The 14,551-nt window shown below is 38.1% G+C and overlaps 1 protein-coding gene across 1 annotated transcript in view; it reads right to left on the bottom strand.

Annotated features, from left to right (window-relative positions):
- Positions 1 to 14,551, bottom strand: part of SEMA5A (semaphorin 5A) — a 254,009-nt gene that overhangs the window by 85,999 nt on the left and 153,459 nt on the right. Inside the window, exon 11 of the mRNA XM_009638754.1 lies at positions 3,111 to 3,228. Within this exon, the coding sequence (XP_009637049.1) occupies positions 3,111 to 3,228 (118 nt within the window). The remainder of the gene's footprint in view (positions 1 to 3,110; positions 3,229 to 14,551) is intronic.

The following is a 14,551-nucleotide window of genomic DNA, read 5'->3' on the forward strand; positions in this document are numbered from 1 at the left end:
GCATGCAATGCATGCAATGTTTGCTACAACTGTAAAAATAAAGCCATTTTATGTTGTACACTTATGTAAAAAAAAAAAAACCAAACAAAAAACTTTTTAAAAAAATTATTTTAGTTTTACTTTCCTTGTATAAGGTCTTTGATAGTGTCAGGTGGTGTATTTTTAAGTGATGATTGCAAGTGGACCCACTGGAAAATATTATGGCAAAACAAGGAACCTTCATTACTATAAAAAACATTGTAAGAATAATAGGGATATCTGATCAACTGGCAGAAACTCGAAGGAGATATATGTGCCATACCATTAATTACTATCGATATTCATGCACAATTGGTGTAGTCATGCCAACTGAAACAATAACCAAAAAAACCAACCCGAGAATTAAATCAAAGCAAGATAACCAAAATAACCACCTTTGTCATGAATTATCTTCCAAGTTCAGGGAGACGGTAACACTGATGCTCAGCTACCTCTCCTAGCCCCCTCCCTTCTCTACCATGACATGCCAATAAATATTCAGATATATGAACAATTCCCCAGGAAATAATTTCTCAAGTGCAACTGGTCACACTTTTAATTTTGGGCTAAACTAGTGTATAACCAGGTCTCCCTCTCTGATCCAAGTTCAGAAAAAACTGGTCATGCATTAATCTGACAAATTTTCTATAGTGTTAAAAAGATCAGTGTAGTTTTACTAACAATTAAGATATTGGAACCAATTGAAACCAAAAGAGGGAGGGTAGAAGGTTTCTAATATTCTGTTATGTTCTGCCTGCAACATTATCTTAAATGTATATTGTCAAGGATGCACATAGCTCAGTTGTCTACAAACTGAAGTTCATTACATCTTGGCTTATGTATCCTGTGAATACAGCACATAAAAATGCTACAAAAACAAATATTTGAAAGCCTCACTAAGCAAAATTGTAATCAATTGCAGTTTGCCAGAATACAGTGTTATTGTAAAGGAAAGTTTCTACGAAGTTTTCAATTTTGTTCAATAATGGGTTACACAGAGTTCAGGGGTTTAAGACAGTAAAGTGGTAAAACCCCGCTTTTCAGTTTAGACCATTAATTTTAAAATTTTCCTTATATTATGCAATCCCAATCTGCTCAACTCCAAAATTCCTTTGGAGGCTGACTAAACCTTTTCATCTCTGATATGCAGAATAAGTGTCACAGCTGTGGACAAATTTCTGAGAAATCCTTTGGTGCTCCCCTGCTTTGACTAGACTGTCAGATCCTACGCAACTGTCATATATAATTGTTTTTCCAGTTGAACAGAACAGAATTTAATTCTGCTTTCTAAACCATTCCTCACTTCCCCTCCACCCCTTTTTGGCCTCATGTTTTCTATCTACGAAACAAAATAAGGGCTAATGCCAGAATTCAAAGACTAAGCAGTAGGCAGGCTTCTCATACAAGTATCAACCAACCCATTCCAGTAATCCTTCCTAAAACAGCAACCCAGCTAGGCCACCAGCAAACCCTCACCACATAACCACATTCAGCCTGTGGGATTACTGCATATATATGATACAATCCATGTACTTGGAAATGGATATACTGTACAACGCGTCTAGTTACTTGCCAATCGGGGAGGAAAGGACTGCACTAGTGACTGAATCCAGACTTTCTGTGAGACAATGGCTATATCTATATTAGGAAGTGGTACGCACATAAACAGCAAATTTGGAAAATAAAACAGTTGGTGTTGAAGACTGGACACATACACCATACATATTTTGTGGGCTTTACTTTGGACTCGCTCTGGCCATGGATCAAATACCTAGTAGTAGATGGAACGCATTTTTGGTTTAATTTCATCTGAAAGTAATGTGGCTTGTGTGCTTCACAGCTGCTTCGTGATGTGAACCAAAGAGGAGTAGAAGGGGAAAATCAGAGTATATGCCACAGTGTTGCTCCTGATTTGAGCTAAAATTGTAATGCAAGTGAATCCAATGCAAGTCTTTTTATTAGGCCACTGTGAGAGCATGGATGCAAAGAAGAGGGCAAGATATTGTTTTAAAAATTAATACTTAATGTCAAACACAGGCAGACAGAACACAGTAGCTAGTTTTCAAGGACCTCAGAATCAGTGTAGTGATCTGTATGTCTGAGGCTGCTGTAACACATGTAGGGATCACAAGTGAAATCTGGAAGAACTGTATACTGATTTTGCACATCTCTAGTTCACTAAACAAAGCCCAGCTTAAGAGAAAGGAGTGTCAGTAGGATGTTAAAAAGAGCTTTTTAAACACATGGAGAATAGAACATGGATGTCACACGAGCATAAATTTATGGATGCGTGTGCTCTAGTGGCAAGTGGGGACAAGTTCAAGAAATCCTTATTAGCAATGAAAGCAGGGTTGAGTTGGAGAGGCTCCCTCTTCACGGGCAGAAGGCACAGACAAAGCAGCATGAGTGTCCAAAGGAAAGAGTTCAGCAGCACAAGGAAGATCCTTCTTAACCCTCTATTTGTGCTCTTTGGAGTGAGGGAGAAGATTTAATATTAAAACAACACTGGAACCACATTAAAAAGGAGGGCTATACATCAACTTTTTTGTTTGTTTTTTATTGTATTAAATTTAGTCAAAATAATTTTTAAAGAGAAGTGTTAAACCACTGTCAGTATTAACACTGTTTATTGTAATTATCACTCCTGTCATTTATGTGGGTGAGACTTAACTCACACAATTCACCCTTCCAATTCATGGACTTTGAAAGATGTTATATGGCCTTTTATATTAGCAATAATGATCCTAAAAGAAAAGATTATACCACTAGCGATTAAATGGAGACAAACCCTGCAGAGAAAAACATGTCAATATCTCTAACCTTGCTGAACATTTGCTTTCAAGGTGGTAACACAGACATTACAGGTAAAAAACAACTGCCCTTTGAAAGTACTACAAATAATTTGATCATATAAGTAGTTTGATAAGAAATAGAAAACAAACTAAATATCTGGTTAAAATCTGATGGGAAGGCCTGAGGAAAATGACATTAAATACAGTTTTCTGAGCTTGAAAAACCCATGCCAGCTCATTTTCATGAAATACACATGTAATCAGAAGTCTTAAGAGATAAATGAATGTATTTGGACTTACTGGACACACAGTAATGCTTTGCTCCCATTGACTCATGCTCAGACTTTCTTCCAGTGTTGTACATTTCTTCATCACCATGTCCCAGCCACAATAGGGGTCCTGGGATCCAATGCATGCACTGTGAATGAAAACCGATCAGAAGACATGAACATCTATCTTTACCTGTACGGCCAAAGATGTCTAAATAACTATGTGGCATCCTTCATATTTCATACGCCTAAAACAGGTAGTGAAATTGATCCCTGTTGTGGTATGACACAGGTGAAATGACAAAACAGAAGAAAAATGAATATGAATGCATACACAAAGCTAGGATTTCTATTAAGTGCATAGCTGAATTTCTGGCTGCATGCATGTTATGTCATCAAGACTGATTATTGTACTTAATTACTAGAGAATTACAGCAATTCATAAAAAGCCTATGTTGTCTGCTCCAAGTAAAGAAGACTTCAGGAGTTACAGTTCTTAGTCTTTTCTATCAGTTTTGGAATTATAGTTACCATCTTTGTCAGAAATCAGACAACAATGTCTACTTTTTGAAAATTAATTAGAAAAGCCTCTCATTTGTTTTCTGCACTACTATAGAGTCCCTGGAAATAAGTTCAAATGGGTGCTGGTGGCTGCCATCACACCTCTCATCACATGCTGCCCTAGACATTCTCTCCCAGTGGCACATGAGGAGGAAAAAAGGTTAGAGAGAAGGATGGTAGTCCAGCTTCCTACAGACTCTGAAAGACCCACTGTACAAAGCTAGATGTACTTTTCTCTATCAAATGGCAACTTTCGCTTGCTATTGGTAGGTCAAAAATTAACAGCCCAGGCAATAGGTCTGCAGCTTCATAGCTAAAGACATAAGAAAGTAGGTGGAAGTCCCATCACAGTAAAGCATAATAGAATCTTTTTAACACTTGTAAAAATACCTATAAATTACACATAAAATAATAAATTCAAACAATTTGCCTGGATTATAAAAAATGCTAGATTGATCATTCTTGTTCAACTCAAATCCATGGGCATTATAATTCTCTCTTTAATTGTCTGTTGACATCAGATCTGTCCCGTGAAGGGCCACAAAGATGATTAAGAGACTGGAGCACCTCTCCTACGAGGAGAGGTTGAGAAAGCTGGGGCTGTTCAGCCTGGAGAAGAAAAGTCTCAGAGGGGATCTCATCAACACATACAAATAACTGAAGGGAGGGTACAAAGAAGCCATGGTCTTTTCAGTGGTGCCCAGTGACAGGACCAGAGGCAATGGGCACAAACTGAAACATAGGACGTTCCCTCTGAACATCAGGAAACACTTTTTTTATTGGAAGAGTGGCTGAGCACTGGCACAGGTTGCCCAGAAAGGTTCTGGAGTCTCCTTCCTTGGAGATACTCAAAAGCTGACTGGATATGGTGCTGGGCAACTGGTTCTAGGTGACCCTGCTTGAGCAGGAGGTTGGACGAGATGACCTTCAAAGGTCCCTGCCAACCTCAGTCCTTCTGTGATTCTGTCCTCACAAATCCTGTGTTTTATTCATATTTCTATTTATTTCTGGCATTCCTCATGTAGTTCCATGCTAGCATCACACAAAATGCAGACTTGCTAATTCCCTTGTATGCTATTCCACGATACCATCACAGAGGATCCTTAGTGCTTATACATTTCAAAGAATTAGTTTCTACAGTACACTTGGCAACGTGGATTGCCAGTACTATGTGGGAGGATAGCTCCCATCTGCAAAATGGGCACAGAGTAAGAGACATAATAGCCAAAACTCCCTAGGTACCCCTAATTGGGCTGCCAGTTCGAAGGTAAAGCTTTTGGTTTAGAGGATTCAGTGTTCAGAAGAGAGTTCCCACTGATGGCTCTTGCAGCTGTGAGCACTTAGGACTTTTGTAACTCAGGCTGCACATGTTTCCATTTAACTATCTAGAAAGTGAGGAGGACAATTAATGCAAATTATGGAAAGTTTTAAGTGTCTTGGCCTTCCAGTATTTGCAAGACAAGATGTTCAGTGATCTCCTTCAGAGTACCTACGATAAAGCACATGTTTTATGAAAAAAGAATACAAGAAAAAGTTAAAGGCTGACATAATACACAATTGGCAACTTTAGCCATGCTATTTCACAATGTAGAACTGCTGACTTTTCCAACTTCACTATTCCTTTGTGTTGAGTGTTAATATTTTTAAATACAGTTATTATGTTTTAGACACTTTTTATTAAAAAAAAATAAAATATTTTAAAAGTCAGTATCCTTTCACTTAGAACCACACTCCCTCTTTCCTGGGAGTAAGCTGATCCTTCTCCCACTCTGCCCTTAGACCCCATTTCTTCTTTTACTTTTGTTTCCACATTACTTTCCACTCAGGCAAATAAAAATGGCTTGCACCTTTCATTAAAAGTCCCTGAGAAGTTATAAGTAGCATATTTTGACTGTTTTTATAACTTCCTGGTATCAGAAAAGATCCTACTTTCATGGAAGAAATAAAGGTAAAAAAATGCTGAAAAGTCTTTGCTCTGCTGGGACAAAGCATGTTCAATCACTCTGTGGACACCGAACATAGCCATTTTGGTAAGCAAAGAGGTTTGGAGAGCACAGCAGCAAGAAGAGAGGTGAATCTTTTCAGAGTTTAGTTAAGAAGGTCCACTTAGCATATGAAAACTATGATTTTAAGAAGTTAATAACTCAGCTAACCTCATGCAGATGACAAGATGCTCAGTGTGAAGAACTTCCTCCAAAAATGAGAGGCATTCACAGATTTCAATAAGTTTTTTTTCATTATACTACAATACATAAATTAATTTTGTAAACATGCAAAATATTCTAAACAAAGCAACAGGAAATTTTGTCTGAGAAGCAGTCCTCACATGAGAAACTCTAGGTTTGGCTTTCTTTCTTTCTTATAATGTCCTACTTGATTGTCATAGTCATCATTATATCTAAGTCTCATCTTGTAAAAAGTTTAATTTCTGAAATTTTATGTTCAGACAGAAAAATCATACCACAAAGGTGTAATACAGCATCATCACCCTTCTGGCATTTCAGTTCACCATGCCAGATATATTCATGAAATGAGGCAGGACCTGGCTTAAACAGCTGCCTTGTTCTCTGGTATTAGCACAACAGAAAAATTCTCTTCCTTGCCTCACATCTCAGAGGGTTTTCTTATTTATTTCTTTTAGATCACTTGCTTAAATCACCAATATATCTGAAAAATGGATATATTTTCTTTTAAATGAAAGGAAGAAGAGAGGCAAATTTTTATATGTATCTGTGGGTAAATTTTTATCTGTATTTGCTTAATTGTGTCACCTTTTAAAACCATTTACTTTCCTTTGAGGGATAAATTAATGGGTGAATAACAGTGGCTAATTATTTTGATCTGCTATGACTAGATAAAAAAAGGAAAAGAAACAGATAACAAAATAAATGTACAGGTAGAAAATGAGGATAGAATAAAGCTTCTAAGTATGAAAATATCAGAACTTCTACCTGAAATGTAAAATTTAAAGGGACGACTATTAATTCATAATTATATGTCCTTACTGTCCTCCATCAATGAAAATTATATACTGTTTTAACTCTGCTTTAATGAATCTTTCTCCTAAGAGACAGCAGTAAGAGGAACAGCTTCAGTGTATACATTAAATAACAAAAGAAATTGTACAAAATGGATAAAAATGTACAATGCTGGGTAAAAAACCGGCTGGATTGCCAGGCCCAAAGGGTGGTGGTGAATGGAACTAAATCCAGCTGGTGGCTGGTCACAAGTGGTGTTCCCCAGGGCTCAGTGTTGGGGCCAGTTCTGGTTAACATCTTTATCAGTGACCTGGGAGAGCGGATTGAGTGCACCCTCAGCCAGTTTGCAGATGACACTAAGCTGGGTGGGAGTGTTGATCTGCTCGAGGAGAGGAAGGCTCTGCAGAGGGACCTGGACAGGCTGGATTGATGGGCTGAGGCCAGTTGTATGAGGTTCAACAAGGCCAAGTGCTGGGTCCTGCACTTGGGTCACAGCAACCCCATGCAGCGCTACAGGCTTGGGGGAGAGTGGCTGGAAAGCTGCCTGGTGGAAAAAGACCGGGGGGTACTGGTTGACAGCCAGCTGAATGTAAGCTGGCAGTGTGCCCAGGTGGCCAAGAAGGCTAATGGCATCCTGGCTTGTATCAGGAACAGTGTGGCCAGCAGGAGCAGGGAAGCCATCCTTCCCCTGTACTGGGCACGGGTGAGGCCGGACATCGAATCCTGTGTTCAGTTTTGGGCCCCTCACTAAAAGAAGGACATTGAGGTGCTGGAGCGTGTCCAGAGAAGGGCAACAAAGCTGGTGAGGGGTCTGGAGCACAAGTCTGATGAGGGGCAGCTGAGGGAACTGGGGTTGTTTAGTCTGGAGAAGAGGAGGCTGAGGGGAGACCTTATCGCCCTCTACAACTGCCTGAAAGGAGGCTGTAGCCAGGTGGGGGTTGGTCTCTTCTCCCTGGTAACAAGTGATAGGATGAGGGGAAATGGCCTCAAGTTGCGCCAGGGGAGGTTTCGATTGGATATTAGGAAAAGTTTCTTCACTGAAAAGGTTATCAGGCACTGGAATGGGCTGCCCAGGGAGTCTCCATCCTTGGAGGTATTTAAAAGACGGGTAGACGAGGTGCTTAGAGACATGGTGTAGTAGTGGACAGGTACATTTGGGCTCAATGATCTTAAAGGTCTTTTCCAATCGAGTGATTCTATGATTCTTTGGAAATGGCTGTTAAATTAATATAAGTAAGGAAAGTTGAAAATTAGATACCACTACACATCTTTATCCCTTTCTCCTCCCAAATCTTTGTCTAAATTAAAGCCATTTTAGATGTCACTGTTGAAAAATTAGATAAATTTTAACATTAGTATTAGGTCTTTCAGTTGACAGGGCCCTTTCAGATAGTGACACTGGAAGTAGCAAAGCTAGATAATATATTAGCCAACTTGTCTCTGGAAGTCTACCTTACATCTTAATTTCACCAGAGATGAAAATGAATGTTTTGTCTGATACTCCCAGTAGGCACCAGCCCACATCTCTAAGACTTCACATGATTTGTCCCAGTGCTGCTAAAACTGGCAATTTTGTGCAGGAAGGAAATTCAGGAATAAAAATGAATTGGTTCACTCTAAGACTCTTACCCTGTCGAGTCAGCACTCTCTACAAAAACATTAAACAGTTTTTGGCTTCTACTGATTGATCCAAATTTTCCTCTTTATTGTCATTTCACATTTTTTACTAAACATAAATGATTGGTAGTAGAGTGTCTCTCCTGCAAGGCATTCATTTGGCTGCGATGGTTCGGTATGCCTACTGACAGTCATGCAACACTTAAACAATGGATTTTGACTGACAAGTAGTGGACCCATAAGTCACCCCACTCTAAAGTAAGCCAGCAATAGCGGGTAATTTTCCTCAGCTATTTTATAATTATCACCAAGCAGGCCAGCAAAACCGCTCTACTTCAGTTACATTTGAGATGATTTATTCAGACAAAAAATGAGGCAGAAATGAACACCATTCAGGGCAAAATATATAAAAAACCCCATACAGTTTTAGACTAAAAAGAATTCATTATGTGTCCTCCAAAGAACAAAAAAGCCTTAAGATTAAAAGCTATATCCTGATACCATTGATTTCAAAGAGATTTTTAAATCTCCTTGCAGGGGAAGAATATATTCCCGTATCAATATACATTGTAAGTGCTAATCAGGTATCCTCTTGAGCTGTAACATTTTATTTAGAGAATGTAAAAACATAAGAGGTGCATCTTTTGAGACTGTTCAATTAAACATTTTTCTGTCTTTACCCGTACACAGCATTTTGAAGAACAGAGGACATTTGTGCCTCCTGACCCTTTCAAATCTTTTCTACTGAGATAACCATGCCTACCTAGTTCCAATTACTGTCAACTGTGATCTGGACACTTTGTATACCAGGAACTGAACTGGGGTCACCATCTTATTTCACAGAAGCCAGATTCCTCACTGCAACAGACAACTGAAGATAAAAGTCTGGCCCGTGTTCCAAATGCATTGTGTTACCCACTTTGGAATGAATACACAAATCTGATACCAAGTACCTACTGGTGTTTTCACTAGTACTGGTTTTGTGTATATATATATGTGTGTGTGTATATATAGATAAGTGTAATGAAGAATGGGAATCTAAAGATATAGATGAATGAGGCATAAGTACATAAATGGTAGGCACACAATTTATAAAGTCCTAGGAGCTCACACTAAGATGCATCACATTACTTAAATTTACAAGCCCCTCCTTCCAAATCCAGAAACAGGAATTTATGTATAATTTTTATAGTAAAATAGTTTATAACACACAATTCTCTGAATACAGATGCTCTACTTGGAACAAATGTAAGCTTGCCATTCATTGTAAAGAAGTAACATCTGAGGTCCCCATCCATGTCAACCAGCCAAGGCAAAGCTTCCAGCCCTCTGACTAGAAGTAGGAGCCTGGAAATGCTGGGACCACCAGGCACAGCTAGGGGTTTCAGAGCCCTTTTGATGAGCTGAAACTAGAGCCTGCAAATCTGTGGTTGGCAAACAGGCTCTTAAAATCTGAGGTACCTACACAGCAAGGGAACCCAAGAGCAACAGATTCAGGGATTTTCCCACAAGATGATGTGTTCGTATAGCAATAACAGTGATTGCCAGGCTGGACACATTTGCTTCCATATGGCATCCCCGTGTCTTTAAAAGACCTGCACATCTTTAGTGGATACACAACTTGCATATCCTTTTAGTCAGATGTAAACTAGGTACTTTTGAACTTAAATGTTGAGCTTAACTTTATACTAGAACATGAATCAATTATAAAGATAGCAGACCCAGATTTAAGATGTACAACTTGACTGCTTAAAAGTACTAACCAGATAGCAGGTATCTCAACATTCTGAGGGCACCATTACCTCTCATTCCAGAAGTAACTGTAGATACCTTTGCTGGCCTGACAACACATTATGAACAGCAGATGGCCTTTAAAAGTCACTCAGTTTGGGCTTATAGAACTGGAGCATCAAAACTCCTGTCTTGGAATCCTGTCCACAGTTCACACTACTGCATCAAGAATACTCTCTCTCTCTCATACATTCAGATCATTAGCAAACTCCAAACTCAAATGTTAATTTTCTGTAAAACTTCAAATAAATGAAAATGTCCACAAAAGTATTACAGAGTATTAAGAAAGCTGCAAATATTTCTCACGAGAAACCAACTGGTGTGTTACACAGAGAACTGTAAGCTGAGATGCATAAGATATGTGCTTGCCTGACTGCATAGCAGGCCAGTATCTGGTATGTTCACTTACTTTAAAATAAAAAAAATCTTCCAGATTTGCCTTTGTTTGTTTGTTCATTTGTTTTTAAACAATCCAGTGCCTTTAACTTCTGTTTCCAGAGAATACACTTGCCAAGTATCAAATGACTAGTGAAATGATCTCTTGGAAAGTGGTTTGCTTTAAACATGTCAGGTGATTTTCAAGAAAAACTTAACAGTAACTGCACTGAACTTAAAATTCCTTAAACTTTTGGTATTTTTCAAAGCAAATAAATGAGTTGCATAATGACATATGAAAACCACATGCCTGTTTTAAATTTTTATTTCTTAGATCACTTCTTTGTTTAAAATAATATCCTACTAATAAAATCTGAATTGCAAATATGTCCTTAAGTCCATCTGGTTTTCTTACAACTTTGCACACTAAAAGGAAAAGACATTTTCCTTTGTCCTCACAGGGTACTGAAATAAAAACATTGGGAGAAGGCTGTAAAATTCTACCTGTTTACCAAAATTCCTTCTTGTTTGCCAAAAATGTGTGCTTATAATACAATACATACACGCATAGGTCACACACTTTTAAGAGTTGTGACTAAATGTTTCAGGTGAAGCAAAATGTAAATGCACACTTTGTCTCTGATGCATTTTGTGGGCCAGATAGACAAAGACACTTTCTTCAAAAACCTTGGTCCTCACAGAGGAAGAAAGAAATATAGGTCAACCTCAGATCTGTAGAGCTTCAATTGATTCTCCTCCCCAGTATGGGACTAATATTCTACTTCTTTTGAGTGAGGAAGACTTTCAACTGTGCTTATTTCATAGTTTTGCTGACTTTACTAGTGTTCTTATTAGTTCACATCAATTGAAGATAATTTTGCAGTGTATCTTGTACCTAAAAAAAGACTTCACATTTTTAAAATGTACTTATAAGCTAGTCTTGCAGCCAGGTTTATGGTTTATCCTAGTTTGGGAAATTTATGAAGATTCCAATTCTGGAATATTACTCTGAAATTCAGACTAGGCTGTAAGTCGTTCCAACATTCTAATGGAGCAATGTGTTTCTCTGATTTAAACTGAAGTAAGGCTTGCATTTTTTGAAATAAGAAAATCCACCTGGATATCCAAAAATAACTATTCTGTAATGATTATTTAAAAAGAGCAATTTCAATTCCACGTATTGGCAAGTCCTTCTGGACACATAAGCACCTAGTAATAGTTTAGACCACATTACTGGTTGTTAACTTGTATAATATTAGTATATAGCCATCGTTATTCTAGCATCTAATGATAGCCACACTGTTTTATTCTGAGGAAAACGGGCTCGTACTGAGTGCGAGAGTACTTCTGAGGAAGCAACAACTATAGCCAAGGAAAAATAAAGGAATGTGACAGCAATTGAAATACTTAATCCAATAAACTTGCTGGAGTTCTATGAATGAAATAAAGCACTACCAAATTTGCAGTAATTGTTTTCTGCTGTTAGTTAATCCAGTACCCCTCTTATTACTGTGCTACTACAGTTACCTTTTGTGTATGTACAGATTGCATAGCTGATGGTTAACAAAGAAGCCAAAATAAAAATGATGGAGTACAGAAAGAGAAAAGTCAGGGTTACAGTAGAATAGCTATGATACATTACTTAACAAAAAAATCTTGTGACCCAATAATATTTTAAACATATAATGTAAAAAACAATACTCAAAACTTTCCAAAAGTTGGGTTTGTTTTGGTTTGGTTTTTTTTTTTTTTTTACACCAGAGAAGTCACTATTTGTACAGCTTTTAGCAGATGGCAGTATTTATTTAGTTAGATATAACATCATAGTAAGATCAGTTTTCAAGCCTTCTAAGTGTGTGAAACCTATCTTCCATCAGGAATACCAATTCTTGACCCTTGCTTGGTAAGATTCCGCAGAACATTGGTCTGATACAACCTTTCATTGCTCCTACTTTCAAAACTGATGCACTGAAAACTCCAGAACAAATTATTACATTGACCAATTTGCCTCAGAGAAATCACTGCCATCCAAGGTTGCTTTTGAAGGCTACAGCTGCCAATAAAAGAAAGCCGACTGGTTCTTTGTTTCAGGGGATAGAACCTTTACCCCGGTGCTACAAGATCTTACTCCTTATTACAGATGCTTAGAGCCTTCAAAGTAAACAGCAAACACTGCGACTTTAGGGAGTTTAATAGTTATCTTCTCATGATAATCTTTCTATTTATTTTGCATTACAGTTAATTAGCGGGTATACAAAAGTCAGTTGTGTTTGGCCTACTCAACTCTGAAGTACAGAGAGCTGGATAATTTGTACTGAAAATAACAGCTCTGGTGAATAATGTTGATGGTCTTCTGTAAAAGTTTGATAATTATGTGTGAATTGCAATACCCAGGTGATAATAACCTGGTCAAATCTTAAGGATTTTCCCCAAGGAGAGATGAACTACGGTAACTGCTCTGCCATTTCCTCCTGGAGCATGAAGACATCAGGGCTTTTTGGAGAACTGTTTGTAACAATTCACATGGCCCAAACTATTTTTTCCTAGCTGATTCCTGAAAACAGCAGGATTATGACAGGATGTTCAAAACTATTCAGACATTTGCAGAAGTCTGCGGGAGTCTCCCTCCATGAAAACTGTCAATCCGAATAACTAACACGGGCAACTCATAAACAACAAAAACGTCATGGCATAATGGAAAGCGCTGAGCAACCCAAACTACAGGTGTGACAACAGGCTTTTGCCTGTGATATGGTCTGCTGTCACAGCAATAAAGCACACTGAGCTGCACCTAGAACACACACACACACAAAATTTAAATTTAGTCTCCAAATGTAAACCAGTATTTTCAAGGGCCTTTGATAACAGTGTCTGTGGGAATGGAGCTGTAGAATAGGACTGTCCTGAATTGGAGGGAATGTGTTTCAGAGGCAACACCGTGTCACGGAAGACTCCACCACAGGGAAGTGCTGGAGGAACAGATTTACAAGGAAATATGAATTAGCTAAATATGTACAGTATAGCAGAGTGATAATAAAGAAGACATAATAAACTAGAAATAAAAGCAATTACACATGGTTTAGAGCCTGCAAAGGTAAAAAATAAAAAAAAGCAATAATGAAATAAAAAATAGACAATCTCAAGAAAATTATCTTGAAATTGAGATATTAGCTTGTGGAACAGTCTGCTCAACAGAGGGACTGATGTTGCATCGTCTGAAACCCTTGCAATAAACCAAAACTAAAAGATTAGAAAAGATTAGATGGTGAGCACTCCGCCATTGACACAAAAAGACAGGACAGATGACCTAGTACATCTTCAGCCTTTTGGCTTTTTCAAGGCTGTTATTTATACACAAGCATGCTCTATTTCTCAAAAATTGTGTGAAGCAGATATTAAAGACTACATGTGCCCTTGATCTGGGGAAGAAACTCTAGTTATTATTGATGGAAGTTCAGAACATAGCCCTGGCACAACTATACAGCCCTAAATATGATAATGTGAATAGAGAAAATGAAAATAACCCAAAAAATGAACCACAGTGCCCCAAGGCTTTTTCCTTAGGTAAGGTTTACTCATCACTCGATTCACCCTTTGCTATTACACAGAAGTAACAGTTGGCAACACCTAACAAGAACGTGAGTATTAGGCACCCAGCAGTGCAGTGACTAAGTTTCAGATGTTTCATTACCTAGTGAATTTTATAGCCCCAAGTATGGTACCTACACTCTCTCCACCTGTACAGAACCAAATATGCTTGAAATCCAGCATAAGCCAGGAAAAAAACTACTCAAGCTAAAAGTAAGTGAGAGGTGATAGAAAGATTATATCTGCGTTTCCCAAAATATCTGAGTCTCTAATGATAGGTGATGAGGAGATGCCTTATTTCATCTAGATCATAGCTGTAAATCCTCTCTCACAAAACAGAGCTAGAATTGCTGGTGAGCTCTTTAACCAGGAAGAGAGCATGGACGGTAACCCTTTTGGTGCAATGGATATTTAATTATTCCAAGAAAAGTGATACAACTCCAAAAGATATGACTGAAAAAACCCACAAGTAATAATTTTATCTCCTTCTAAGTACGTCATTCCAGTGAAAGATGAGAATTCACATACCTCTGGGCAGAGGAATAAATTATCATTTCAGCAG

This window comes from Egretta garzetta, unplaced genomic scaffold (assembly GCF_000687185.1).
Source record: "Egretta garzetta isolate BGI_Z169 unplaced genomic scaffold, ASM68718v1 scaffold264, whole genome shotgun sequence".
NCBI classification, from domain to species: Eukaryota; Metazoa; Chordata; class Aves; order Pelecaniformes; family Ardeidae; genus Egretta; species Egretta garzetta.